Below are 25,156 nucleotides of genomic sequence, written 5' to 3'. Positions count from 1 at the left end.
GAGAGTGGCATGGACATATATACACTACCAAATGTAAAATAGATAGCTAGTGGGAAGCAGCCACATAGCACAGGGAGATCAACTGGTGCTTTCTGACCACGTAGAGGGGTGGGATAGGGAGGGTGGGAGTGAGGGAGACACAAGAGGGAAGAGATATGGGAACATATGTATATGTATAACTGATTCACTTTGTTATAAAGCAGAAACTAACACACCATTGTAAAGCAATTATATTCCAATAAAGATGTAAAAAAAAAAAAAGAATTAGGGCTAACAAGTCAGTATATTAGAAAGTATTACTCAACACTGGACACAGTCAAAGAATTTTTCCTTTTGTGTTGTTCTAACAATGTCAATCCTTTCCTAAAATAGGAATTCTAAAATTTTTCACTTCTGAATTCTGCATATGATTGCTTTTGTTCACTTATCCACTTAATTATGCTTCTCCTTTTTCAGAAAAAATAGAGGAAAATGGTGGAATTTCTTCTCTGCCAATGAGAAAATAATGGTAATATCTTTCTTATTTTTTTACACTTTTCAGAAATTACAGGATGTTCAGCTGAGATTATGTCTTTCTCGTAACTTAAAAACCAGCAGCCCATGGAGTAAACTTGGTCCATGGATGTGTGGACCATATTGTACTAACATTAAAATTTTAAAAAGGTGCTGATGATTAAAAATTAAGATAGTTCAAATTAAATTCCTTATTTCTAGTTTCCCTTGAAAAATGAGATGGTGGGGAGGCAACAGACCTGCATCTCCATTTGGTGGCAAAAATATGCTAGAATTGAGTGGCAGGTGTCTCCCTTGGACGGGGCACACACTGAAGTCCCCACCATTCCCCTTTAAGTTACACCTGGCCAGCTTTTGGATTCATTTACATTAGGGAAATCAACCTACCTGTTTAATACATTTTGAGCGGGGTAGCAGGGAGAAATAAAACTGTGAGAACACAGCACCCACGGAGAGAAAAAGTGCTAATACTGATAGTTTGGGTCATGCCTGGTGACACTGGAGGTGGAGGTGATAAATACTAAGACTTGAGTAATGATGGGAAGTTCCCTCGCTTTAAAGATACGCTTAGTGCCACATAAATGTTGAAGCAATATTTGAACCCCATTAATCAAGCCAGAAGAAAAAACAAAAATTGGAGAGAGATAAGCTTTGCGGTAAGCTAAGTGTAGAAACAGTCAATTAAATTCACTTATTAAAAATAATTCTTGATATTGATATATCATTTTCCCATAGTTAATTTAATCAACTTATAGCAATGATTAAGTTATAGCAGTGGTACACAATCATTAATACTGTTCAAAATGTTAGGCTGTCCCTTTTCTTCTAGGCACATAGTAAGACTGTATTTCCCTGCTGGGTTGAATTTGGGCAGAGCCATGTGACTTGTTTTGGCCATTGAAACATGAGTGAAAAAGAAGTGTTTCACTTCTGGGCAGAAGCTTTAAGAGCCCATGCATGTTTAGCCACCCTCTTTTCCTTCTGCAATTCGAATGTTCCAGAGAGTGCTATTCTACCAGCCTAGACTTTAGAGGGCAGTAAAGCCCCCAGCAGACCCCTGGTGCGCGTGCAGTGTGGATGGGAAATTTCCTTTCGTTTTAAAACACTGCAGGCTGCTTGTGACAGTGGCAAAGCTTATTTGCCTCTCCTGGATTTTGATCTACCATGTTGCTCGAGCTTCATTCATTCACGGTTTTTGACATGTCTGTCTCTTATTCATATTATTAAAAAAATTGTTTTCTTTATATCATGGTTATATTAAAACTTGAAAAATTCAGCCTTAACCTAAGCAATACATGTGGTACATAAAATAAGAAACTGTGCTCTCAAGTTCCAACTTTGGCTCCAGATTTAAATGCCATGCCAATAATTTGTAAACTATACTGCTTTCTTGATATGACAGAAATCAGAGAGAGATGTATATTACAGATTTGATATATGTGAATACACCATCTATAAACCATATCAGGTTTGTTGGCAAAAATCATTAATAAGGACAATATCATCAGTGCAATGATCTACTTTGCATATGCAAATCCAAAGGTGTACAGGTATGAAGTTGATACATACACATTTTTACAGCCTTCCCCAATTGCATCTTTGAGTACTTGACCTTTAGCATCCATGAAAATCGTTATGTATAGAGCTGGTATATGTGATCTGATGTGGGACATGGACTCATGTGCCCTTATCATTTTCCAACAGATTGAGTAAATTATGGAAAGGGGTGGGGGGTATATTTTATGGAGGTGATGGCCAAGAAAAGGTCGTAAGAGATACCTGCCATCTGTCACAATGTGACCTAAAACCCCAACAACCCCTGTAATTACACTGTATAAACAACATGACTTCTAAACGTAATTCCCTTACAATAGGAAACACGGGTGACGAGTTTAGATATCAGAAAGAAAAAAAAAAAAACTTTTCCAAAAAAGTTTCTTTTTGGAACTCTGTTTCACAAAGACATGATTAAAATGATCAAAACCATCCTATTTGAGAATGAGTTTTGGAATTAGAGACATTTAGCTCCAAAAAAGGAGAGACTAACAAGAGACATACTAGCCACTGCCAACTATCTGAAGGGGTTGTCATCGCAAAGAAGAACTGGATTTACTCGTTTATACGAAAAGGAGGTAGGATGGAGAAAAGTGGGCAAACCTACAAATAAATTTTAGGCCAAAATTAAGAAAGATTATTTCTAGTTGCTCATCTTTGGGCAGCTCCAACAGCCTTCAAGAGGGATCATGTGACCTCTCTGTGCAGGAAGATTCTAGAATCTTAATATCAGGAAGGATTATAAAGACCAACTAATTTACCACCCTTTTCCAAAGCTTCAGTTCTTTGATTAACAGTTAATTCACGAAGAGCAGAGAGTAAATTCTTCCCTCTAGGACTATTAATAACAGACCTATAAATTACTGCAGGTTAATCAAATATTAAAATTACTTCAAGATAATACCTTTCATTTTCTCTTAATACGTCTCTTCCTTTCTTCCAGGTGTAGACAGGTTTCGGAGAGGCTTTCGGCTTACACTCAATGACAACTTCACCTCCCACTTTGACAAGCGTTACTCTTTTTAAGAGGGTTCTTGAAAAATCTGGGCCCACAGCTGGAAGAGAATATAGAAAATAGAATAATTAATTATTATGGAAGAAAAAACCCACTAGATCATTCTTTATGGCTTTTTTCTTTCTGTAATGGACCTATTGCTGTCTTGGGCATCAAAGGGAGGATGCTACATTTTTTTCTGAAGTAAAGGGAGTAGCACTGGATGTTTTGATAGATTATGAAAAGTTGAGCTGTAATTTGTATGTGGTAAAATATACCAGTTGTAAGTGCACACAGCTTGATGCATTTGGTACATTCCAACGTGAAGATCAAAATATAGAACATTCTATCACCTTACTGAGTGATTCTTTAAAAAAAATTATTCCATGTTAAAATGAAGATAAATTTAAAATTTTCAGGGAAGCAAAAAGGAGAGACAAAACAAAAACCCATAAGGTATTTTTCTGATTGTGTAGACTAAACCTTCCCTTCATTGACAGTTACCACCTCTGCTCTTTTCCATAGCACTCTGTGCATGTCTCCATCAGAAGATGTGCTGAAATGTCTATAGCATCACCATCTGTAAAGCTTCTCCTTAAAATCAACGACTTTGTTCAGCTTTCCACTGCTACTGCCCAATGCAGTGCTTGGTTCTTGCTGGATAAATTGTGACTTACTCTTACAAAACTCGATTCTATCCTCACTACCAGTATTCTAAAAATTCATTCATGTTGACACCAAATATGTAGTTATGGGGATATAACATTAAATAATTCTTTCTTTCCTAAAACAAAAGATATACATCTGTATCCTTACAGAAACATAGAAGGGACCTTTCTGAAAAATCTCTATTTTCTTCTGCATTAGTTGAATTAACATGTTTTAGGATATGTTGTGAGCACAGATTCATCTCCTGGAATCTTAATTTTATCATATTTAAATTCCCTAACTCACTGCCATTTGACCTGATGGAATTTAAGATTTTGTACCATGCTGAATGTGAAATTTAAATGTTAACCACAAATTACTTAAAAGAGGACAGGTAGTGAGTGTGTATGTATGTAGGTGGGGAGGACGGGGGTCAGTTTTCTTAAACGTACCCAAAGTGTAAGCTGGTGATTAAAAAAAATAAAAGCAGGCTTCAGCAGAAGCAAGGTAAACCTTTATTAAGTGCTTTTGTCATGGAAATACTTTCAGTGTCTAGAAAGAAAGAAAGATGGAAAGGTTACTTTTTACTGGGGTGATGCAATGTACACATGGGGCTGGTTTTACTACGTGAAGATTAAAGTAAATAAATGAATCTAGCAGGCAATTGATACTTCAATCTGTGCTTCTTGGATTCATGAGGGGAATCTATAATTCAAAGAGTAATTCCATAATGATAAATGAAATTAATAAGTAGAGTGCAAGTACAAATGTTTTTGCTATAATTAGATAGATGCATTCCTTGTACGACCTGCAAAATCACATAATAAAAATTATAGGGTTCTGAAAAAGATAAGGTCAGGACAGACATACGCAATATTTATGTAACAGGAATACTAACAAAAACAATAATCATTCTAGTAAATATGCTAGCATGACTGAAAAGACAGATTAAATCCCTAATAGATAAATACTACAAAAAATACAGGACTTCAGTGTGTGTGTGTGTGTGTGTGTGTGTGTGTGTGTGTGTGTGTGTGTGTGTGTGTGTATGAAGACAGTTTGATGAAACAAGGGAGATGGAAGAGAGAAGAGTTGAGATTGGTAAAGTATAAAACAAGTACAAAGTGCAGAAGAGAACCACGCTCTGAACATCGCTATGTTAGAGTACGTGACCAAACTCAGTCAAGAGGAAAATGTGGGCTGAATGGGAGTCACGGTCAATGTGCTTTCCGCCTTGGCTAGCTGTGTTGACCTGAGTTAGTGGGCCTTGTTCTCGGTTGCTGGAACTAGTGACATACACAAAGGCAGCATCTGCTATACTGACCTCATTTGCCACTCCCACACATGCTAATTTTCAACACAGAAAAGTTACTTTTTCTTTTTCTTTTTGGCCTCACCGCATGGCATGTGGGATCTTAGGTCCCTGACCAGGGATGGAATCTGTGCCCCCTGCAGTGGAAGCACAGAGTCTTAACCACTGGATCGCCAGGGAAGTCCCACAGAAAGGTTCTTGTAGCAGAATAGACTCACTCCCATCTTATGGAAACACCTGAACTGACACATTAATGTAAAAAAAAAAAAAAAAAAATCAAGTTTCTAGAACATTTTAAAAAAGGGTATTGTGTGAAATAAAGGTACAAATCTGTAACATACAAAAATCCCTTCTTAAAACTATATCTTTCTACACACATTTTTATCACTTTAGGCAGACATTTTTCATCTGTTCAACAGGAATTCTGCAGTTGCATTTGAAATGAGTTACATAAATCAAACCATGCACAACACATGGGTGTATTTGTCAAAAAACTATGTATTGCGTTTACGCTTTGAAATAGCATGATATCAGCCACACAGAAGGCAGAAAACACACATTCCAGTGTCAAAAGAATTTGTACTGTACTATGTATGTGCATATTATCTTTTGGATATCCTAGAGATAAGACTGCCTTTGAATGTCTTTCACTAATAAAAATGGAATTATAAATTTAAATCTTTTCTCTTTGTCTACTTCGTTTGCTTAATTTATTTCTAGTGTTACCAAACTCTGCAAATCTATCAGTTGCCACCATAAGCTGCAATGCTTCCTAGGGCAAAATTGTTAGACCTTCATCTGTTTTTGAGTACTTGATCCATTAATGGTGTCTTAACACTCTGTCATTTTGTGACCATCTTTCACACCTGAGATACCCTAAAGCTTGTGGGATGACGCTCTTTCATGTCTGTACCTTATATTTATTCTGATTACTAACCAGGAGAGTTAGTAATCAGGAGAGAGAGCTTGAAGGCAAAGTAAAAGGACCCTGTTAATTTGACATTCACAGAGAATCAGGTTTTAAGTTATTGGTAAGGTCCCAGTAGGGCACTGTTAGAATCCAACCTTTGCTGGCACTGGAAAAAGTGAGTGCACTTTGAAGGTGAGATTTCAGTGGGTTCCTAGTAGTTCAGAAAAGATAAAACCAATTGTCCAATTACCCACTTGAGTCCGAGAGTAGCACCAATCCTGGGAGATCCTCTTTTGCTAAATCTAATACACTTCGAGGACAATTATTTTTTACACGGACGACTAGGGGGCACTGCTCACCCAGTGTTGGAATAAGCCACCTCTTCCCTGTGGAAAATCAACTTTTTATTATTTATCAATGATCTTTAATTCATTAACATTACATTACCTAGGAGAAGCATCATCCGGCTGAGAGAAGCCTTCTATGCGATTCTCAACTGTTTGTTTTTACTTAATTAAATGGCTCTTGGTCACATGTCAAGGGTATTTTAAGGGGCCAACAGAACCCTTGAAAACTGAAGTTGTGCCTTAGGATCATTTCTCAAGAGAGATAGTAAGAATGATAACTCCTTAATGGGATGTGCAGTGGCAGTCCCATCTGGGAAATAGATGGGTGTGATGTGTTACTCTATTATTGAAGGGGAAAGGATAATTATGTGTGCCTGTTCTATCATAGTCTGTAGACACAACACTGGGAACACTGCCAGTTGATGGAGACTATTAAGGATGGCTCTTTTAGAAGTTCAGAATTTCGTATTATTTTAACTTTTATTTATTATCTTTATTACCTCATCACTCCATAAAAATAAACCCAGAGTACATATATTCATTCAAGTATTTCCACCACTGAAGAAATAGTGCTGGTATCAGATACTAAAACCCCAAACCTCTCCTGGTTGCTGGGTAGGTAACTAGAAAGCTGGCCATACTGGAAATATTCTTCTTTCTGGATCCATCATTTCAGAATGGCTGATGCAAAATCAGCCTCTCTGACTTGGGATGATATTCACAAGACTGTCAAGAAATGCTGAAGTAAGAGTTTTCTGTTCTAACATCAACATAATGTGTTCCTTCTAAGTCTCTAATAGTCTGCCCTGCTGGTTTTGGTCTCATTCACTGAACGTCCCGTTTCCCCAGGGCTCCTCCTACCATAGTACCTCTTGTTTATGGGCTCCTGCTCTTTCGGGAAAGTTATTATAAAACCAAACAAATAACATTTACAGTCACAAGGTTGCTTTGCAGATTAAATAAAATACATGTACTGTACATAAAGTACTTAGTTCAATATTTTCCCAGAGTAAGTCCTTTATACCAACTCTTCCCCTCTGCTATTACTACTATCACCACCACCATTTTTAGAGCATTTTAAGCTGAAAAGCTTAAAGAAATATAGTTTTGTTTGAAAACAGAAAAAAAAAAACCTTTTTATTTTGAAATAATTATAGATTCATAGGAAGTTGCAAAGATAGTACAGAGAGGTCCTGTGTATCCTTCACTGAGTTTCTCTCAGTGGTTACAGCTTATGTGAGCATAGTACAACATCAAAACAAGAAAACTGATCATGGGCACAGGGTGTAGAGTTCTATGTTATTTTATGAAATACTTCGATGTTTGTACCTTTCACTGAAATAAAGATACAGAACGCTTCCATCACCACAAAGATCTCTCTCAGGCTACCCTTTTAGAGGCACATCCAACACCCTCCTGTTTGTCCTCCCTATGCCTAGAATCTACCAATCTGTTCTGCAACTCTATAGTTTTGAGAAAAAAAAAATATATATATGTATATATAAAATCATACATTATATGATCTTATGGGATTTCTTTTTTTCAGTCAGCATAATGCTCTTGAGATCCACCCAGGTTGCTAGGTGAGTTCCTTTCTATTGCTGAGTAGTCATATCTTATATCTTACCCATCCTGGTATGGACGAGAAATTCATCTTTACTGTTGGCATTTCAGGCACTGTGATAACTGACAAATGCTTTTAAGCACAGGAACCATTTCAGGATCTTTCAACACTTTCTCTGTCAACAAGTAGGATGCAGATTAGCCCTTTTTTCTTTTTATAAAGGTTTGAAAGCCAAAAATCAATTGTGTAGACATAGGTGGAATCTTTCTTATTCAAAGAAAAAGATTTTAAAGCCATTTTAGAACGTCATTTCTTATACAATAATTAACATGTTGATTGAAAATCATTCTTACATGTTTTAAAAGCTTTAGCTGCTAAACCCCTATTAACCTCCCTTGAGCTACCCTTTCTGTATGACGATCATAAGACAGTATGTGTTTTTAAATATCTGGAAGCACTTGACCTTGCTATATCAGTCCAAGTTAGTGACATTCCATTACACTTGGCACAATGTCCTAAACACTCACACACATTTGTGTCCTTGGTTAAACAAGTAGTGTATGGCAGTACAATGTCACATTTGATTACGAGTAACTTTGTCATGAGATCGAAATCTTTGTTGAATTTTATTTATTTTTAAAAAAATTTTTTTGGCCGTGTTGGGTCTGTTGCCGCACACGGGCTTTTTTCTCCAGTTGCGGTGCGCAGGCTTCTCATTGCGGTGGCTTCTCTTGTTGCGGAGCATGGGCTCTAGGCACGCGGGCTCAGTAGTTGTGACGCGCGGGCTTAGTTGCTCCGCAGCATGTGGGATCCTCCCAGACCAGGCCATGAACCTGTGTCCCCTGCATTGGCAGGCGGATTCTTAACCACTGCACCAGCAGGGAAGCCTCTATTTGTTGACTTAACAGAAGAGGGTCATTAGACTGTGAGAATTCTGGAATTCCAGTGGTTAAGAAACGGTAGCACTTGCAATTAGCAAGTATTAGCTCATCAGTTCCTTGAAGGCAGAGACTATGAATTATGGATCTTGGACTTAGCACAGTCCTTGGTACGAGGTAGATGTTCGATCAGTACGTGCTGACTTAATGTGTGTTGTAGGAGAAAACTCAGGAATTAAGTTCCAAACAGGAAATTCCCTTCTCATGATGCTTTGGCTGGATATCACAGCCCTTTCTTTTATCCAAGTGGGGTTGTAAATGGCTTCTTGAACTTCCTGGCTTGTGTACAGGACACTCTGTCCTCTCTGGACGTCAGTCAAATGAAGCAGAATTACCCAAGAAACAGTCTGGGCTGTTGATACGGTTGTCCCTTGGCATCTGCTATCCACAGGGAGATTGGCTCCAGGACCCTGAAGGTACCAAAATCCACAGATACTATAGTCCCTCATTCGAATAGCATAGTGCAAGGAATACAGCCAGCTCCCCAGAACTGGCGGATGCAGAGTGCTGGCTGTATTCTCACACCACGTGTACTGGTGTGATGGCAGATGTTTAACAACTGGCTCTCCAAGCAAAACAAAACACCAAAGAATTTGGTTTTCGGTGCTTGCCAATTTCTGTGGTCTAAATACTCCCATTAGGGCCGAGTTCAGGCTACCAACAAGAAGTCATCGAACGCTGAACTGAGAAGGATATACCAACTCAGCTCCTGCCAATATGAACTAGCTCCGGCACCTAATATCCTTTCCCTGCTTCCCTAAAGCACATACTTAGAAGGGTACAGGGCAAGTGGGCCCTGGGAGTTCAGCTTTCCCCAGATTTGGGCCTTTCTCTGAGGCAACACACGACTGTCTCCCCTTTCCTCCCGGGTTCTCCCAGACAACCCAGTGGTGAGAAGATGGGAACTTCAGTTCCCTTCCAATTCCTTTGATTGGTTCACTCTGTTTAAAGAATCTGTATCCTGACACTTCGTGAGTGACAATAACACAGCAGTTTTAAGGGCTTCAGTTACATGTGCCCTGACCTAGACATGCGGGCTCAGGAGAAACATACTGCAATGTGGACAAGCGATGTTTATACAGCCCAGCAGTGACTGATCTCTTGCTTATCATGTTCCTTCAGTAAGGCACTTAACTGAAGGAGTTTTTTGCTTTGTTTTTTTGTTTGTTGCTTTTTTTTTTTTTTTTTTTTGCCTCTGCACTATGCTTATTCTCAACCACATTCAAAAGGCTTTATTAAAAGCAACGTGCCTCATACTACGTACAAATGAATTTCTTCAGGAGCCTAGAAGAGCCAATGTCTGTTCATGTTGGGAAAAAAAAAGCTGGAATGTTGTTGGTACAAACGCTCTGTTTCTAGAAGAAATTGTCTCACGTGATTAATAGAGCTTTTGTCAATACCAGGTTCAATCATGGAAGCATGGATTAATTGGAAGTAGAGTGGTTATACCAACAAATCATTATTCCTCCCTCCAACTCCTACTTGCTTTTACAAGTTAGCTACTCCGCTGGGATGGCTTAAGATTGGATAACAAAGCGTTCTATAGAGCAGACCTTAGATGGGGCACCTAAATTTAACTGATCATAAGAATCACTTGGAGGGCCTCCTCAACTCTACCCACCATGAAAGGGGACCTGAGAATTTAAATTTTACTATTTTTGCCACTAAAACAGTGATCCTCAGAGCAGAAGCATTGGTGATCACCTGGGAGCTTGTTAAAAATGCAGACTCTCAGGCCCCACCCCAGATCTGAAATCAGAATCTGAATTTAACAAGACCCCCAAGTAGTTTAAAAATGCATCAAGGTTGGAAACTCACTGCTGTATCTTTGTGAACACCAATTCTAACACTCCCTGGGTCAGGCTACTAAAAGAGAATCAATTTGCTGCCAGAAAGTAGTGGAGAGAAAAGATATTTCATTTATTTATTTATTCAGTAATTCACAGAGACTTGCAGCAGATAATGATAAAAGACATAAAGTAATAAATACATTTAAAATATGGCTGATGTCAAATATAGGAAAGGAAGGAAACTATCTTCCTAGACTTAGTACAATAAAGTGAGCTACTCTGGAGCCAAAACAGACAAGTCAACGTGACGGGCAGAGGGAAAAAGAATACATTTCTTTCTAACTAATAAAAAACAAACAAAACCAAAAAACCAAACCAAACCAAACCATATAAATTTTTAGAAGACAAACTTTCCTCCTGAGTCTACACCTTAACAATTTATTGGAAATCCCTTTATGGAAAGGACTAAGGACTTTGGAATGGATAATGCCTTCATAGCACTTTTACAGAAAACTCAGACTTCGGTGGAAGGATAGGTACATCCGGCCCTCAGTATCCATCGCTTCCGAAATCTACAGTTGGTTGAATCCAACAACACTGAATTTTCAGATACAGTGGGCCAACAGTGCATGGGATTAAGACTCAGTGATGCCTCGGGCTGCATTCCTGAGTTATATTTTAAACTCTAACTCACTGAAGGCATTTCTTTTGGGGAAATGACATAAGGAACTGTCATAATATTTATCCTTCAGATTTCAAAGTCTCCCTTCAGTTGGCTTTAAGCCACCGAAGGGAGATGCCAAGAACATCTAAGTATAATCCTCACATGGCAGCCAAAGTCACTCTGTGGGCCTAATTCTAACTCACCATCTTGGTAAAATGGGGCATTTAAGACATGGTTGGAAGCTCTGATGCTTGATATTTCTCTTCTGCAGAAGGCCTTCAGTTTCAGAGTCCTGATTTAAATCAGAAGGTTTGCCAGGTAGACCATATTCAACTTAAACAAACAGACAACAGAACAACAACAAAAAACCCTCTGTTCAGGCTAGATTTCCTATTTTAGGATCGTGGTTTCCCAAGGGCAGCGTTGGACCCGGCAGCATCGACATCACCTGGGAACTTGTTAGAAATACACATCCTCAGGCATCACCCCAGAACTACTGTGTCAGAAACTCTGGAGGTAGCGCTCAGCAATCTGTGTTTTAACAAGTCCTCCAAGTGATTCTGATGGCGTGGTAAAGTTTGAGAATCAATACCATGGGAAAACTTAATTACCTTCTGATCTAATCGATTACAGCAGTAAGTTCCCAAACTGTGCTGTCCATTGGAATCACACCTGGGCGGCTTTAAGGAATAAAGGGTCCCGGGGTCCCAGGCCCAGGGATTGAATTAGTTGGTAGGGAGGTTGGTAGAGTATTGGGCTCTTAAAGAACTCCCCAGATGACTGTCATATGCAGCACAATTAGAGAACCACTGCCATGGGGTTTTCTGGTGATTGTGCAGCTGTCTACATTATAAGCTTTTGGTACGGATACTAGTTAAAAACAAACAAAACACATCTTACTATATTGCTACACTTTTAGATTTGCAAGAAGTTTTCACATGTGATCTCTTTTAGTTTTGGCAATGAGGAGTAGCACCCTCATTTTACTGATAAATGTAGGCTTAGCAACTTGTTAAAAGATACCAAATTTGCATTTGAGATCCAAGTGCATAGCTTCCCCTTTTCAGGACGCGTTATGCAAAGCTCCTGCCTAGATGACATTTGGGTAGGAAAGGCGTCCATCCTCTCATTGGATGCTGATCCCACTCAGCATTGGATGCAAATCAGTATATTTGATTATTTTGTACTCTGGCTCAACGAGGCAGTTGAGAAATCAGATGCAGATGAGCCCTTGTGGAAGTCCCTGTGAAATAACTTTCAGTTTAGCCTTAATGTTTTTCTAATTTGTGAGCCGATCATTTGGACAAATGCCAAATTAACCAGATAATTGCTCAAGCCTGCACCTCACTTTAATTGGACCATCAGTTCCTTAATGGCATTGGAATGTCCTGCCAGGGTCTGATGTTCTCCACCACATGGGCCAGGAGAATCCCCACGGTCCTGAACCATCAGACGGAAACTCCTCAGGGTGAAGCTACTTCTATCCCTTACACAGTCTTGGCCAACTCAGGTCACATTCAAGACCACTTGAATGTGAAGACACCCACTTGCTCTTTGAGATAGTTCATCCCATTTCAAAATCAAAGGTACTCTAGTGACACTGCTGGTTATGACCCAGGTAAACGGGACCCAGTACCCAAGCATCTTGCTCTAGCAAATCACTTGTCTTCTGTACAGAATTATTGGTACCCTCACTCAGACTCTTTTTTCTGGCCCCAGCTGCTGCGAGCATTGGTTGTCTAACATCTCCAGCTGTCTCCCCTTCTCTGGGAAATTGACTGGGAGGTTTTGCTCCATCTTCCCTGCCATTGCTACCACCACCTAAAGGGCAGTCCAATGAATAACTGATACGGAGATTTTTTTAAAGGGCCAGCCTCCTTGCCTAAGGTGGGAATAGCTCTGAGATGCAGTTTATACTCTAGACATCCCCCTCCAGGATGCGATATAGGCGAGACTTCATCTGAGACCCTGTCCCTGCTCAGCTGCCCTCCATCGCCTCCCTAGCTTGCTTTCTCTTCCAGGTTTTTCCCAGAGGACACTCCTGCAGTGACTCATAAGTACCTGAATCCCTGCCTCTGCTTTTGAGGGCTTAGGCATCCTCTTTCTTTACCACACGATATGTACAGAATGACATTAGTATTCTGTCGGAGCAGCACAGAACATCTCAAGTTTAGCAATTCAGTCAGCATTCCCTAGAACCAATATGATCATCTACCTAAGTAGACACAAACATTAAACATGAATAGAAATATTTCATTAGAAAAGTTACTTTTAAATCAATAAAATACTAGTTTGGGTTTTTTTAATTATATTTTTTATAAAAGACTCAAATTTCCTCACGATTCTAAGAGTCTATTCACTCTAACTCCAACATGCCTTCATAAGTGGAGAGGGAGATGCGATGATGGTATGACCCAGGGAATTGTGTAGCACCCCAGGGATGCCCACGAGCATATGTCACACGAGTGAATCTCATCCATGACCTAGGCTAACACAGGAGAAAAAGTCTGGGAACAGTTGCCTTGAGGAATAATAAACTATCAATTGCAATAGGTCAGTCACAAACAAGGACATTTCTATTTGATGTACTCCTAACCAGGCCTACTCTAATACACTGACCTCAAAGTAAAAGTCTCCCTATGGCATTCGCCCACCCGGTGAGTAAATCACCCAGCACCTAGGTTAATTATTTAGCAGTTTCAATCCATTAATTATAGATACGTTACATATACATGAAATACCCAGACAGAACACATAAAACAAGACCAAGGGAAAAGCCTATTAAATATATGCTTCCTAACCATCTCTTATTCATGACTTTAGAGCTATTATCCAGCATAAAAGGGAATCTCCTCTCTAGCATTGGAGGATGCTGAAATTTGATCGATAGCTGGAACCAACCTCCATTTTTTCTTCCTCATACTGAAGTATCTTGTTTTCATTTTGTTTCTTTGTTCATTTCAACCTCTCTAAGATTCTAATACAGGTAATAACTGCTCAGTTATTTGATCCATAAGAGTCAAACTATTACCATTCGACAAGAAACAAAGTGACTTGTGAAACACAATCGTATTAGAGCTTACCCAAGTTAACCAATATTAATTTATGTCTATTTTTAAATAGTCAAATGTCTTCTCCCTCCTTCACTTCAGATGGACTCTAGGATTCACCCATTCAATACTTAACTGCCCTTCAAGTCACTTGGAATATACTACCATGATTTTTTTTGAGGGGGGGCAGGAAAAATGGGATATTAAAGAGGGAGCTTCTAAACTTGTTGTTTAAGATCCTCTAAAATTGGCCGTTAATTAATTTTTCCATCTTTCTCTTTCAAGTTTAAAGTTTGCCTGTACGCTTTATGTATTTGAATCAAAAATTCTGAAAAACATTCAGGATTCTCTATGGGCGAGAAACTATCCAGATGTTTTATAACTTTGAACCTTTGTTCAGGCCATTTCACTCTATTCTGCAATATTCCTGGTCCTTTTCTTTCTTTTTTTTTTTTTTGCCTGTACAAAAATTATTTTTCAAAGCTCACCTGACTAGCCCAGTCCATTAGCTAAACTCTTTCCTGAATTTCTGGAAGACTTACTATTTTCACCACTTGCTTGGCCTGTATCATTTACTGACATGCCTTACCCTTCTCGTACTCAACAAGGTTGAAATCGGGCGTTAAATAACCTCTCAGGCATTTTTATCTTATCTTTACTGATCTTGCTTGCTGATCTCAAGGGACTTAAGAAAGGACTCAGATCAAGAATTCATTTGGAATTAGTTCCAACTGGAAATGATTTGAAATAAACCCCTGAATGTAAGAGTTGAAGCAGTGATTACCACCTCACAGGCCTTGAACCCTGGGAAGGGGGAAGGGAAAGGATCTGGTGAGGATCTTGGGATATATAAATGTAAATCATAACATACATATATAGATATGGATATACAGAGATGGATGTATACACACATACACATCTCTACATACTGTTATTTTCAGCTGTGGGTACGTGTTCTTGATAAAAATCATTTACCAGCCTTTCTCACTTTGGGCTCTGCTTTTGGGACTTTAGTCATCCTCTATCTTTATCCCATGACTATGTCCCATGATTTCCAGTCATCTGTTACTGTCAAATTTTTTCATTTTAACTAAGGGACCTACAAAATCTTTTAAAATTATCACGGCGTCCCCAGACTTAGCAATTGGCCAGCACTCACTTAGAAGGTTTCAGGACTATGTGATTCATTTCTTAGGCCACACACCCTCAGTTTTAGCTGTTCTGCTAACCAGCTGACATAGTGTTTAACAGAGAACACACTTCTTTCTGCAGAACATCCGAAGCAATCTACCTTCATGAACTGCGCTCCACAAGAATCGGCTCTAACTACCAATAATCAGAGCCCATTTGGCCATGGTGGGATCATTGTACTTGTCCTGGAGGAAGCTGGAATTACTGTTCTCAATATTTATAGGGTGAGAGATATGTGTGTTTAGGTCATCCTTACAGCAGGCCAAGCCAAGGTGATGATGACTCCGGGAGAAAAGAATTCTCCGAGGCCCCTTTGAGAAAGACTGCAGCCTCGTGAACGCTCACAAATTCTTGTCTTTGATGGGATGTTGGTTCAAGTAAAGAATGTGGTGAGAACAACAATTATGGAAGCTTTTCCATCCGTTTTTACCTTGCAGAGGGTGGAAGGACATTCAATTCGGCAGCAACTACTTATGCACGTCAGATCTACAGTCCAGGCACCAAGGAGTGCTTTACAGAAGGGCAAGTCAGGTCTCTGAATCTGAGAAAATTATCAGGGCTTATGGAATCAGCTCCCTTTGTGGGCTGCCTTTCTCTTATTTATAATCTTTCTATTATGTTCTCACTAAGAAGAACTGCTGCTTAGATATTTAAGATAAATTCTGAAGTCAGAGTCAAGATTTTTCTACAAGACAAATGCAAGTTGATGGCCTGGAGTTCTTGTTTCCTTGTTTTGTTTTGTTTTTTTTAATGTCCATAGGTTTGTTAAATCACTTAACTTGTGTTTTCAATGATTTACTTAACTCATTAATTCATTTTTTAACAGTCTCTCAACTCCTTCATCACTTAGTACAGTCGTTCATCCTTACATTCATTCATTCATTATTTATTGAGCACATACTTTGTGCTTCAACATTGTATTAAGTCCTGAGGATTAAATGATGAGTTAAACCAAATATGGTCCGGGACATCATGGGGAAGTTATAGGACAGTTAGAGAAAAAGACAGAAAAATCACATAAGCAAATGTAAAATGCAACAGTAGCATGATATATGAAGAGGAGACAGAAAAGCACTCTAGGCAGAGGAAACAGTGTGGACCAAGTGCCCTGTGGAGGAAGGGAGGGTGGTGAACATGCAGCACAGAAAGCTCAGCATTGCTGAAGAGCAGAAGGAAAGGGGCACATGGTGAAAAATGGAGCTGGAGGGGCAGGACATCAGGGCATAGCCTGGAAAATTCAGAGGTGAAAGAACAAGATGCACTTTGCTGGCTGTTCAAATACACCTTTCCACACCAAGTCCGCTCTTCCTCTCTCCAAGCCCAATCAGAGTGATAGCAACAGACGCCAAAGCATTTCATAAACGTCACTCAATTTAGAAGAGGGGTTGATAGAGGAATAAAAATGAGCGCCAAGGGAACTGCGTCACCCACTGTAAACATCAGGAGAAGCTGATTTAGAAAGTGGTCTCTTCTTATTGCTTGCAGAATGCATTCCTTGTTTCTCGAGTGATATCTTTGGTCTAAAGATTTCTTCACCCCCTTTTCTTGGATTGAATGTTTATGTCTGGCAGAGGACATGGTAGTTTAGTGATTCTAAGTGTTTTTACTTTTTTTCTTTCCAGTATAAAGACTCACCTATAACACTAAGCTCTGCGCTGGAAAAGATAACTCCATGTTTATTTTCTGCCACACACTGATACATGCCAGCATCTGAGAGGTTCACTATTGTTATGTTGAGTGTTCCTTGCTCGATATGAATTCTATCCTGTGAAAGAAAAGAGGAACACAAAACAATGACCTTCTACAACTGAGACCTTAAGGCAATTTTGCTGCATGTTATATCAAAGGGGCTTAATGGGAAGAAAATAGCTATCACATAAGCAATTTACATACCATGATCTATTTATCTGTCAACTAAATTTGTGGCAGGTCAGATGCTAAGTGGAACAACCCGTACATCAGTTGGTAAATGGAATTTAAATTGTAGGACTCTCTTGAGCTCTCATTGATTTAACAGTGAAACCAGTCAGATTAATATCCCCTCTAAATAGATGAACTTGAAACTTAAAATGCTTTTTTTACTCCAAGGCTTTGTGCTAACTGTGGGTGAGGAGTGGGAAATACAAGTAAGTTTACCGTTTAGAGTAGTTAAGACGCTCAGATTATAATCAGGCAACACTTTGAAGGTTAATAGGATTGTAATCTTCTTGGATGAAGCAGAGACAAATATTTAACGTCAGCCGAAATTTACTAAGAAAAAGAGTAGGTATTAGTAATTTAATGTTCCCTTACTCAATTGCTATCGGTGGCACGATCTAAGCATAGGACCACCTGCTGGTAGCCAATCTGAAGAAAGCAAAGTTAGTGTATGGAACAATAGAGCATCCTCATTCATCAGCCTGAGGCTACGTAACTTGAGGGGTCAATTTTTATAAGTACCCAAAAGGATCTCCTCTTCTCCAGAAGACCTGCCATTTAAGAAAGTAAAATATATAAAGACATCCTGGTTTTCTGTTTGCCCCAGGGTTGTGATTTAGTTGGGTGGACACCGTATTAGGCTTTGATCAAATCTAACCGTCCATGTTCTCTCACATTAAATAAAGGGAAGAAGATGCCAGTTACCTGGGTACTTACACTCTAGCGATTTGAGTTTGGCTTTTAGAATTGAGAGAATCATGGGACCAAAAAGAGTCCAGCAGTGACAGGCAGAGGTGTGGGTGCCAGGGTGTGGGCTAGGCTCATCACACCAGCCCGTTTCGGCGGCTGCACACACCACACTGACGTCCTGGCCAGCGCTCAGAGCAGCTGCTCTTCTCTGGGGGCTGACGGGGGAGGAAACCTGAGCACAAAAAACTGGCCTTCAACTTGGGGCCTGAGGAAAATGTCAAATTTCAGCGAACATTTGACTTCAGGAGGAAATACATAAGGAAAATTAAACTAGACACAATTGTTCCTCATTCTAAGGTCCCACCTTCGCTTATTTTTATGGGCATTATTCCTTCCGTTATCTCTTTGAGCATCCTTAACAGACTTATTCCGATTTCTGTCTTAGACTGTTCTACAGGTTGGTTATCTTTCTAAAAAAAGTTTTTTTGCATATGGTTTGGGATATTGGTGTGCAGGCTTATTTTGAAAAGGAGTTATTTTTGTCTGTATTTTCCCCTGTATTTAGCAGTTTTGTGGTTGCCTCCACCTCAACCCCTGGCCCGCTGGTCCAGAAGCAGAACTACTCAAGGCTTCTCTCAGGTCCTGACCTGGGAGGATGCTGGGACTACTGCAATTCCCATCCAGGGCCAGTAGGGGGCATAACCTGGTACCTTTTACCTCTCTTACGTCACAGAGTCCTATTAAGCCAGGCAGCAGTTTGTTTGCTTTTGCACAAGGATATTGTACCCTTGTCTCCAGAGAGGATTTCTTTTATACCTGAGCTCTCAGCTCCTACTGCCTGCTTCAGGTCCTATAGGCTGGTGCCTCCCGCCTCACTCATCACTTTTAGTTTTTCTTCTATTTCTGTTGCATTAGAGATGTTAGTCTCGAGCTTGCATATGGCATTGCTAAACATCTGAGGCAGAGTGGGCATTTTGCTGGTGAACATACTGGACCATGTTGTCCACTAGTCTCCTCAGACGGAAGACGATAATAAAACCACACTGAAGGGGAGAATTTGGATGCTGAAAGGTGTTACTCACTCATTCGTGTCTAGCATACACGCAAATTTGTGTCTTAGCACAATTACATGTTCCAGACCTTCAGCATAACTTTCCAACTGTAAAGCCAGAGATGTTAATCTCTGAAGACCAAAGGTTGAACAAGGCTAGAGAATCAGATTTATGTACCGTTTGTATTTATCACCTGCATTCGCTTTCACTTTTTCCACTATTTATGGCATTGGGCTGCATACTATTTTGGAGACAACTGGTCATTTTTCTGTTTCCATAGCAACAACACCACATTCAACATTACAGTAAATATTAAGACACAATTATCACCCAGTTGCTTACCCGAGTTAACAGTGGTTCACCATTTTTCAGCCACCTGTATGTAGGTTTGGGCCTTCCATTGGCTTTACATTCCCAGAAGACATTTTCTTCGATGGCCACATGAATGTCATTTATTTTTTGAATCCAATTAGGTTGAGCTATAGCAGTTCACAAAGCAGAGACATACATTCAGTGTATGTTCAATCCATGTTTATCATATGCAGTCAAGGGACAAAAACAGGCTTATAATAAAACTCCTTTTCCAGAGGTTATGCAAATTATAAAGCTGGGTAGAAGTCCAGGGGGTGCTTTTAGAAAACACCCCACCCTATGTCCAACTCTGAATGTCACATTTTTGCAGCCCACGTGGCTGGTTCTTTCATTACTAAAGGCAGAATGAATAACACTACCATGAGTCATATGGTAAAATTAACTGCCCTTCCCCCCAAATATCTATTCTTCCTTTTTTCCTTTTAATAAGAGAAATCTCCCACCACCAGCCTACTACTTTTAGCTGGGCTCATGTTTTTTCTAGCTACACACTGCATTTCCAAGATTCCTTTGCAGCTGGTGGTAACCATGGGCCTAAGTTCATACCAATGATATGTGGTGTGTGTGAAAGTGATGAGAGCAACTTCCAGGTTACTGACTTAAAGATACTTGTCCTGGACTCTCACTGCCCTTCCCCACTGATTGGAAAGAGTAACAACTGAAACAGCTTTGGGCTCAGAGATGAAGCTATGTAGGATGAAAATGCTGACCTGCCAGCCTCGGCCCTTGAATGACCTTGTGGAGGAAAGCGGCACCAGACCCACCTGCCTATTTTTGGAGAGATACATGGGAGAGAAATAAGCTTCTTATTTCAGGCACTGTATTTCTGGGTGTCTCTCACACACATCATATGGATACTTTTTGTGACTCCTTTCTCCTTCGAGGCTATCATCATTTTCTACTATTGACTTCTTTCATATTGATAGAATGTTATCCACAAGTGTATGGGCCTGGAATTCCAAATCTCTGAATGAGTCCTGGTTTTTACCAAAACCTTCTCAGGAAATCAAGTCCTGCCCACAGTCTAACACAGGAATTCAAGACAGCACTTAATTCCCACACTGCCCAATGCCCTCTTCCACTCTCCCCACCCAAATTATGCCTAATTTTTCATGCTTCAATTAAGGTCATATTTTCTTTCCTTGTTCTTAAGGGAGATAAAGACAATGTTAACCTACGTTCCCTAAAAAGTCTTCATCAATAGCAAGCCTTCCCTAAAGCACAATTCGTGCCATTGGTAACTATAATGGCAAACATATTTAGGCAGAAGACCCTCAGCACAAAGTTCATGCAGGAGAGAAGCACAGCTGTCATTCTGGAATGTTATCTTGTAACAAGGCACTTCCATAGGATAATGCCTACCAATGTAAACCTAACAGTCAGAACTGGTATCAGTATTTAATTAGAAGACGCTACTCAATATTCTTAACTCGTCTCTTTGCTGACTTGACCTCAGTATCTTTAGTCAGTGAGGCTACTGATCATCCGTAATTTAATTCAAAAGGAAATGACTAGTGTTGAGGCCAAGCTCTCTTATCTTCCCAGCAATAAATGAAACTGGAAAAACACTAACAAGTCACTTAACCAGCAGAGGTCTCTAGGTCCCTGAATAAATCCTGCTTTCTCCTTTTACCCCTCTATAAGCAATTTCATGTTTTTCAAAGAGCAAAACACAATTTTACAAATCCTCTACTGATGGGGATGATGCATTGCTGCATATGCGGAGAGGCTGAAAGGGTCAACTTCCAAAAAAGTTATAACATCAACAAGTATTAACTTGAACGAAGGGTTATAACCTTTATCCTTGAAAGAGCTGCAAGCCTACCATTTTTCTTTATCTTCCTGCTGCTAATGCAAAGGAGCTCAAAAGGTAGACACCTTTTGAGTTCTCTGCCTGGAAAATCTGATGTGCAATCCTGATAAGGCTAATGGCAGTTGTCTGCCTGATTTCACATTCACCCTGCTGAATATTTACCCCCCACAGAGTTTATGAAAACAAAGCAAAAAAGAAAAGCTACAGAAATCTGTGTGGAATATTAACAACTAAGCCAAACTTTTCAAAGAGAGTGAGGAAGAAAAAAAAAATGGAAGGGCAAATGTAACTTATGAAGCAATGTCAAGTTGAAGTTCAAAAAGGAAACATCAAAACGATGTGCAGAGACAGAGATTTCAATGTCATAGATTTCCTGTAACTCTTGGGCTTATTCATTGCTTTCTTTCAAAAATACAGAAAGCTGGAAGCACTACCTTGCAATCTCAAAAAGGAGATGGGGAAGGGAAGGGAGAGCCTTGAGAGGATTTTGAGAAGACCTTGCAAAGCTCTAACTGATTAAACACTTCTGAGGGCTCATTCTGTCTCTTGCAACAGGGTTATCGAGGTTAAGGTGCTCGACAGGAATGCTCCGTGGTAGTGATTTGTGCTGGTCAAGGTGAAATCAATAGTAAATTCAGCCTTTGTGAGACATCGTCAGGTACTTTCCTTTTTTTAAGTAAAATTAATTCGTGGAAACCAAATTTGAATGGTTAAAAACCTATTCCTCCCGAAGTAAAATGAATTCATATATGCCAAATTTGAAATGATATAAACATGTTCCTCTTGAAGTCAATATCTGGACATGGGCCCAGGGGGATCACGATTGGAATATGATATTATATAAAGGGCAAAGAATGAGACAATGTTTTTTTTTTAACATGCCAACTGCAGATCTACAGGGCAAAAGCCCACACAGTGAAGGTTGCTCCTGCCACTCACTAAGATTGGATGAATCATCTCTAAGTGGGTGAGTTTTTTGTAATAGAATAGTCCTGTGCCTGATGGAAATTATTCATATCTCTACATAGCTCTTCGGGTCACCCAGTTCAAAGTGCTTGGATGACAAATGGTCCATTTTAGTGCATAATAGAAAATATTGTTTCCTGTAACTTGCTTTTGATAATGTATTTGGGTCCATTGTATTTATCACTTAATATCTAGGTTCGACTACATTTTATAACTCCATGTCTGAAAAATAGCTCCAAGGAAGGCTTGAACAGGTTGATTCAGCCCTATTATTTCAGGAAGAAGGTTGTGTCTAAACGTCTTTTGGGGCATTATATATATAGATCTCCAATACTAAACAGAATTAATCATATTCACATATTAAAACAGAACCATCTGTTTTGGCCATTCATGTTCTTTCAAGGTTTGAATAGAAGAATCTCTCCTCTAAAACATCTTAAGTCTTGTTCTCAAGATACAAATTCAAATATAAGGTTAAATGGTTGTGTTTTCTTTGACCCTGTGACACTGTTAGTCTCTTGGATAAATGAACAAGCTCTTCATTTCAATCTTTAGATCAGTAACTGCCAGAAATGACCTAAGTCAATGTATTCCAGCCGCTGGAATCATGCAAGCATCTTATCCAATAACAATTTATATTGCAGAGAGATAAAATTGGAACTTAGCGGTTAAACAATGCTCAGACCTATCTGGCTCTCTGACTGTCCAAAACCAGAAATTTCTGGTAGAAAGAAATGCCATCATGAGCCTTAGACCTTAGAAAGTTAAAAATTTTAAAGAAAGGATATGATGGGGAAAAACAATTTAAATGGCTATTAGGATGATGACCTGTGGGCATTCAAAATTATTTCTGGCTGCTTATACAGTCTTGGAGAAGATGAATCATGTCCAAGGAATGCAGAGGTTTGGCTAACATTACTTAAGAATTATACTGATAGTGAGCTCCGTGAGCCTGAAGATAATTACTTGGCTTCAGTTTACCATATATATAGTTGCTTCCCAAATCTTTATCTCCAGCTGGAATTCTTATACTGTTGACAAGAATCATTGAGATACTGTCAATATCTTTACCTTGAATGCAACATTCCCAGTATTGGCACTTGAACTATTCATTTTCCAACCTTACTGTAGAGCGTCTTCCAATTTATTGTTATAGTTTCCTCTTACACCCTCAACTTCTCATTTGCAGAAGTCACTAAAAGGAAGGACGAGCTTCACATGAAAGACTCATACTGTGTTCTGTGCTGGGGTCCAAATTTGATCTCCCCTCATAATCTCCAGTCCTCTGACTTCAGGCTCTCAGCCACTCCCCACACAACACCAGCAATCAATATCCTAATGAGCAGTGGTGCCCAACCTTTCTGGCATCAGGGACCGCTTTTGTGGAAGACAATTTTTCCATGGACTGGCAGCGGGGGATGGTTTTGGGATGACTCAAGCGAATTACATTTATTGTGCACTTTATTTCTATTATTGTTATATTGTAATATATAATGAAATAATTATACAACTCACCAGAATGCAGAATCACTGGGAGCCCTGAGCTTGTTTTCCTGCAACTAGATGGTCCCATCTGGGGGTGATGGGAGACAGTGACACCCAAAGTGTGTTCCTTATGTCCAGTCTACTCCATAAGATGCAGCTTAATTGTCACTTGCCACTCACTGATAGTGTTTCTGCAAGCAATTGATTTATTATGGTCTCAGTGCAGTCAAACCTCTCTGCTAATGATAATCTGTATTTGCAGCCGCTCCCCAGTGCTAGCATCACTGCCTCAGCTCCACTTCAGATCATCAGGCGTTAGGTTCTCATAAGGAGCACGCAACCTAGATCCCTTGTCCGCTCAGTTCACAGTAGGGTTCGCGCTTCTCTGAGAATCTAATGCCTATGCTGACCCAACAGGAGGTGGAGCTCAGGTGGTAACGTGAGCGATGGGGAGCGGCTGTAAACACAGGTGAAGCTTTGCTCACTAGCCTGCCGCTCACCTCCTGCTGTACCTAACAGGCCACGGACTGGTACCGGCCCGTGGCGGGGGGTTGGGGATCCCTGCTAATGAGGGTTTTCAAATTCAGTTCTATGATGCTCAGAGAGTTCTTGGGAGGGACGTCCTTCAACTAGGACAGCCTTGCTTTGTTTTAAATATTGAAAATTTCATGTTTAAAAAAGTAACGTGACAATTTAAAAATACACACATGTTGAAAAGTACTATTCTGAGGTATCTAAATCTTGTCCTTTTGTAGAAAGAGCTTTGAATTTGGAACTTGGAGATTGAGTGCATACATTTTCTCATTTGAATCAAGGGGAGGCTGGACTTGATGGTGTCTAAAGTCCCTTCTGACTTTAATGTGCTAAACCTTTAATTACCTCTTGAACCATCTGAATTCTTGGATCTCCTGGGTTCTCTGTTAATTACTGTTTCACTCAGACTCTCCTATTTGAGATCTCTTCATCTCTGTGTAAGTTGCACTGTACTTTTACTCCTGGCAACGGCAGAGGAGGTGCCACCAGGCCAACTGTCTCACAGGTAACAATGATAAGCCACAAAGAATATAAAAACCAACAATGTGAAGGAGCACTTAAGGGTAACCCAAAGCAGGTACGTTTCTATTAATAGGTACTCATTAATATATAAAACAGATATGATTGTAGGAATAATCCATGCATGAGATAATGGATAGGATGTGCGAACGTGCTTTGCACACTGTAAATGTTGTACAAATTAAGAGAACACTGCCATCATTTCATATTTTTAGGCTAATATTTAAAGTACTCTGTCATCTGGTTCTACCTAGTTCTCTCACTTTCTGTCCAAGTATGCCCAGTGAACACACAGCTCCTGTCAAATGAGGGTCTTCTTTGTTCTCAAATCCA

At 39.7% G+C, this 25,156-nt stretch overlaps 1 protein-coding gene across 18 annotated transcripts in view; it reads right to left on the bottom strand.

Moving 5' to 3' along the window:
* Window positions 1-25,156, bottom strand: part of CNTN4 (contactin 4) — a 958,186-nt gene that overhangs the window by 139,752 nt on the left and 793,278 nt on the right. For all 18 annotated transcript variants that reach the window (XM_079933645.1, XM_079933652.1, XM_079933654.1 and 15 more), the window contains 3 exons: window positions 19,477-19,613; window positions 17,111-17,240; window positions 2,972-3,122 (listed from right to left, as the gene is read on the bottom strand). In XM_079933645.1, coding sequence (XP_079789771.1) covers window positions 2,972-3,122; window positions 17,111-17,240; window positions 19,477-19,613 — 418 coding nt within the window. The remainder of the gene's footprint in view (window positions 1-2,971; window positions 3,123-17,110; window positions 17,241-19,476; window positions 19,614-25,156) is intronic.

The sequence above is a fragment of the Stenella coeruleoalba genome (assembly GCF_951394435.1).
Source record: "Stenella coeruleoalba genome assembly, chromosome: 10".
In the NCBI taxonomy this organism is placed as follows: domain Eukaryota; kingdom Metazoa; phylum Chordata; class Mammalia; order Artiodactyla; family Delphinidae; genus Stenella; species Stenella coeruleoalba.
This window is presented reverse-complemented; position numbering and strand designations above follow the sequence as displayed.